This window comes from Phaseolus vulgaris, chromosome 11 (assembly GCF_000499845.2).
Source record: "Phaseolus vulgaris cultivar G19833 chromosome 11, P. vulgaris v2.0, whole genome shotgun sequence".
In the NCBI taxonomy this organism is placed as follows: Eukaryota; Viridiplantae; Streptophyta; class Magnoliopsida; order Fabales; family Fabaceae; genus Phaseolus; species Phaseolus vulgaris.
Window position 1 is genome coordinate 16693386 of NC_023749.2, and position 5411 is coordinate 16698796.

At 50.6% G+C, this 5411-nt stretch overlaps 1 protein-coding gene across 1 annotated transcript; it reads right to left on the reverse strand.

The window, feature by feature from the left end:
• Positions 1-3319: 3319 nt before the first annotated feature.
• LOC137835522 (uncharacterized) lies at positions 3320-4114 on the reverse strand. The gene is made up of 2 exons (XM_068644065.1): positions 3920-4114; positions 3320-3829 (listed from the first exon to the last, which is right to left on the reverse strand). Exons 1-2 carry the CDS (start codon positions 4112-4114, stop codon positions 3320-3322), a joined length of 705 nt encoding a protein of 234 aa, XP_068500166.1.
• Positions 4115-5411: the final 1297 nt, after the last annotated feature.

Here is a 5411-nt window from a genome sequence, read left to right on the forward strand (position 1 = left end):
TGAAATGGGCAGTGGAATTGTCAGAGTTTGATATTAAGTATGAGCCTCGAGGCCCGATCAAGGGGCAAATCTTTGCAGATTTCGTGGTTGAGCTCTCATCTGAGGCGACGCGAGTTGAAGGGGACGACTTCCGTTGGGTACTCTCGGTGGATGGATCGTCGAACCAGTAGGGCAGCGGTGCTGGAGTCATTTTGGAAGGACCCAACGGCGTGCTGATTGAACAATCTTTGAGATTCGCCTTCAAGGCCAGTAACAATCAAGCAGAATATGAGGCGCTGATCGCCGGGATTTTGCTGGCCAAGGAGATGGGAGCCAGGGTGTTAATGGCTAAGAGTGACTCGCTGCTAGTCACAGGGCAAGTAACAGGCGAGTTCCAGGCTAAAGATCCACAAATGGCGGCCTATTTGGAGTATGTGCAGGAATTGAAGAGTTCCTTTGCCTCCTTTGAAGTAGTGCATGTGCCCAGAGAACAAAATGCCCGAGCTGACTTGCTAGCTAAGCTCGCCAGCTCAGGCAAGGGGGGTAGGCAGAGGACGGTGATTAAAGAAAATCTTAAGACGCCGAGAGCATTTGTGGCAGATCACCTGGTTCTTCAGATAAGCAAGTCGACGGAGAAAGCAGCGAGAAGTCATAAGTCCCTGACGCAAGAGACTTTGAGATCGCCGAGAATTAGAGCATGTCGAGGAGAGAAGGTGAACATGACACAGGTCTGCGCGATCCATGAGCCAGACACCTGGATAACACAGTACAAGCGATGCCTGGCAGATGGCCTTCTCCCGCTGGATCCGACAGAGGCTAGGAAGGTAAAGAAAAATTCTAGCAAGTACACATTGATTGATGGCGATCTGTACAGGTTTGGGTTCACTCACCCACTCCTGGAATGCGTACATGGCGAAAAGTGCACGAGAATCATGGCAGAGCTCCACGAAGGTATATGCGGAAGCCACGTCGGGGGTCGAGCTCTGGCCGCAAGAACTCTCCGTGCAGGGTATTACTGGCCGTCGATGAGAGAAGACTGCAAGAAGTATGCCCAATGTTGCAAACAATGCCAACAGCACGCCGATTGGCACAAGGCGCCTCCCGAAGAGTTGAAGTCGATCTACAGCCCTTGGCCGTTTCATACGTGGGGAATCGACATCTTGGGACCCTTCCCGCTGGCGATCAGGCAGATGAAGTACTTGGTGGTGGCGATTGAGTATTTCACCAAGTGGATCGAAGCAGAGCCAGTGGCCCAGATCACCGCCCACAAGATCGAAGGTTTCGTGTGGAAGAATATTGTGTGCCGGTTTGGAGTGCCCAAGCGCCTGGTGTCAGACAATGGGACTCAGTTTGCAAGCCACTTGTTGAAGAAGCTGTGCGAAGGGGTGGGAATTCAACAAGTGTTTGCATCCGTCGAGCACCCTCAGACGAATGGCCAGGTGGAGTCAGCTAATCGGGTGTTGCTGAGAGGTTTGAAAAGAAGACTAGAGAAAGCCAAAGGAAGCTGGGCTGAGGAGGTACCCCGTATAGTCTGGTTGTACCACACCACGGAGCAGTCGGGAACCCATGAGACCCCGTTCAGCTTGGTCTATGGGTGTGATGCAATGATTCCAGTAGAGATCCAGGAGAGCTCGCCGAGATTCCAGAACTTTGTAGAGGAAGACTCGAATGAAGAGAGAAGGCTGAACCTGGATCTACTAGATGAAGTCAGGGAAGAGGCGAGATTGAAGGCTGAAGCAGTGAAGAGAAGGGTTGAACGAAGATACAACTCGAAGGTGATGCCAAGACAGTTTAGAGAAGGTGACCTGGTGATGAGGAAAGCCCACCAGTACGAGATGGAGAATAAACTGTCGCCCAAGTGGACAGGGCCGTTCAGAATAACCGAGGCGCTCGGGAACGGCGCCTACCGCTTAGAGACATTGGAAGGAGGGGCGATTCCTCGCACTTGGAACGCCACGCACCTGAAGTTGTATTACAGTTAAGAAGCCTTGTAAGTAAAGACAAACGCGAAGTTATATTACAATGTCTCTGTTAAAACAGTTTGAAGGGGGCACTCTTTTTTCCCTAAGGAGGGTTTTTAATGAGGCCACCCAATAAAGAGAAGTTTTCGAAGTACAAGTTGTTTTAGATTGCGTGCCTGTTGTTTTCAGAAAGTTTTGAAGAAAGACCTTGTCACTTGTACGTGGCTTAAGGCAAGTTAAAGATATGTTGCATGCTTTCTAAAAGGTTTTAAGTCCTCATCGTCTTTCGGCGATCGGAGGCACCAGTTAAAAAGTTTTAAGTCCTCATTGTCTTTCGGCGATTGGAGGCACCAGTTGGAAGTTTTAAGTCCTCATCGTCTTTCGGCGATTGGAGGCACAAGTTAAAGTCTAAGTCCTCATCGTCTTTCGGCGATTGGAGGCACAAGTTAAAGTTAAAGTCCTCATCGTCTTTCAGCGATCGGAGGCACCAGCTAAAAGACCTCAACGCCCTCGCGCGTCCTGAGGCGAGTTAAAGACCTCCTCGCCGTCGAGCGAGTGCAGGCGAGGAAGAGCGAAAAGTCCTCAGTGTTTCTGGGGGCGAGGAGATGTAACCCCTGGGGCAATGTAGAGGCACCAGTGAAAAGTCCTCAGTGTTTCTGGGGGCGAGAAGATGTAACCCCCGGGGCAATGTAGAGGCAAGTAAAAGACCTTCTCGCCTATGAGCGAGTTCAGGCAAGATAAAATCCTTCTCGTCTCGAACGAGTTCAGGTACGGTGTTAAGGGTGGACGAAGTTTGGAAGGTGGCTAAGGTAGGTTCGAAGAGAACGCCTAGCCACCCGGTCTTTTATTCCGAAGTTCAGGAGGGTAGAGAAGGATCCGAAAGGCGCCTCTACCCCCAGATAAAAGAACAATGGCCAAGGCAGGAAGCCAGAAAGAAGCTGATATCGCCAAGAGTCTTTGGCGACCAGGAAAAGTTCAAGCAGCAGCAAGAAAGTTAAAAACCCATGCTGATGGAGCAGATCGGGTGAAGAAATGTTTTAAGCCAGTGGTTGAGTTGAAGTTCGTTGCTTGAAAAGTGATTTTACGTTAAGGTTAATTGCCTTAAGATTACGAGCTGTGAAAGTGATTATTGCTTGAAGTTGAAATGGTTCGCAACGGTTAAGTGCAAGATCGGGCCCACAAAATTGCTAAGTTATTTTCTCTAAAGTAAAATTGCGCAAGGAAAGTTGAAGCAGGCAAAGAAATTACAGGAAGAAATACAAGGGCGATTTCATTAAAGTAAATACTAGTTCAAAGCACATGTATAGAAAAAGAATAAAGTTCTTTACAACTGCATACAAAGAAAAAAAGCATAAAGGTGATGGATGAGGGGAAATAGATCAGTCTTCGACGGGAACCACCTTCCCATCCACCACCTCGTTGTTTAAAGACACCATGCTGAGATCCAGGTCGGGGAACAAGCATGCAAACTGTTCCCGTGCAGCAGCGAATCCAGCAGCCAGAATCTGGGCAGAACTCATCTTAAGATCTTCAATTTGCTTCTGGAGTCCTTCAGTTTGCTCCTTCAGCCCCTTATTCTGCTGCTCCAGCTCTTCGATTTGTTTCTTGAGTTTTTCGTTGATCTCTTGAGCTTGGAGAAGGTCTTCAACAACCTTCTTGGATTCCGCTTGCACTTGGCCCAGTTCAGCAGTGATCTTCCCTTTCTCCTTGTTGGCCTCAGCAAGCTCAGCAATGGCGTCGTCCCTCGCCTTCTCCACCTTACCCAGGAAGATCTCCCGATCAGCAGACCTCTGCTCCAGCTTTTTCACCTTGGCGGCGTCAGCTTTTATCGAAGCTTCCAAGTCAGCCACCCTAACGCGATAAGGCACAATTTTGCTCTCTAGTTCAATCTTTTCTTGAGCCAGCTGTTGTACCTTATGGCGGAGTTCAGTGGCCTCCTTGCGCGCCAATCGGAGCTCGGTGCTCATCGCATCTTCTACTCGGGAGTGTTCAATCTCCGCGAGCGTCAGATTGAAGGACAACTTCTCCACCTCAACCTTCATGGTGTTGTTCTCAGTTTTGAGGTTGAAGAGGTCGTCCTGGAGCTTCCTAGTGGAGCTCTGCACCGCTCTAGTTATAATGGCGGGAATGTCTTCTGCTATTGTCTTCAGCTTAGCAGATAAAGGCTCCCACATCCTCGTGACCTCAAGAGGGAGGTTTGCAGCTTGGAGAGGCGCTGGGTGGGCCTGTTGTTGGTTTTCGTCGCCACCTTCTTCAGTTGGTTCTTCAGTAGGCGCTTCTGCTCGTGGTGGCGACGTCGGGGACTCGGTGATCAGAATCGGAGAGGTGTGGGCAACCTCATCCCCGATTGGAGCAACATCTGCGGCTGAGGCGTTGGAAGGAGGTCCCCCTCCAGCTGATACATATGGCGTGGAGGCGCTTGGGGGGTCCTCCAAGAAATTATCTTCGGCGGCCTCAACCGCGGGTGGTGCAGTTGCCAATGGGATGGCTTGGACTGGGGAAGCGGGAGCGGGTGGAGATGACATTGTTGGAGGTGGAGCAGGCGTGGATGGCGGTGTTGAGGTTGGAAGAGGGGGTGGGGCAGGTGGTGAAGAAGGTGCCACCCTCTTCCTCTTTGTAACAAGGCCATCTTCGGTGACCTCGTCATCTTCTTCCTCCTCCTCGTGGACTACCTGGGGAGCTTTCCTCTTGGGCCTTTTGAGGACAAGCTTTTTACGCTGGGCGGCGGGTTGGACGTCGGAGGGAGCTGGGCCCTTAGGTGGTGATCGGCCCTGGGTGGCGGCGATCTCCACCACGGAATTTGGCACTGTTTGAGAGCCCGTTGCCAACCCATGGAGTCGGGCGAGCGTCCTCAATTCAGCAAGCTTATCCTGGCCCAGCATGTTATCTGCATGAGAGCAAAAATGCATGGGTTAGTTCAGAGAGAAGATAAATGCATAAGGCAGTATGCAACAGCAAAGCAGACAGATAGTGCAGAAATATAAAACCAAAGTCTTGCGCACAACGCACAAGACGCCCAGAAACAGTTAACAGAAGCAAGTATTAAAACAAGAGGCTCGAATGTTCTAACCTATTCGAATTTCGAGTTGGTCCTCAAAGAATTTGAAGCAGATCAGGGTGGTGGTGAGGAAGGTGATGTTGGCATCCGCCACACTCTTCCAAAAGAAGCAGAGATCCCTGTCCAGTGCACCCATGCTATAAGGACTTCTGGGTCTCCTGAAGCAGCTCTTGGACTCTTTGCTCCCCTTGTTTACCCAGTACAAGGGGAAGCCGTCGAGTAGGGAAGTGTCCTTGTCGTTGGGGCGCACTTGGACGAACTTTCCCTTCCAGTCTTTATAGGACTGCTGGAAGATGGAGAGGATCGACCTCCCAGCAATCCCATTCAAGCTCACCCACAGGCGGTCTCCTGGGTGCTTGGCTTCAAAAAGGAACAAGAATACGTCTACGGATGCGGGCAACCCCAGATGGTCG

Bases quoted from the DNA above. Each gene is read 5' to 3' on its own strand.
- LOC137835522 (XM_068644065.1), bottom strand. From the start codon at position 4,114: ATGTGGGAGCCTTTATCTGCTAAGCTGAAGACAATAGCAGAAGACATT. The intron at 3,830-3,919 runs GTAGAAGATGCG...GCTCAAGAAAAG, and splicing joins CGGAGATTGAACACTCCCGA to ATTGAACTAGAGAGCAAAAT.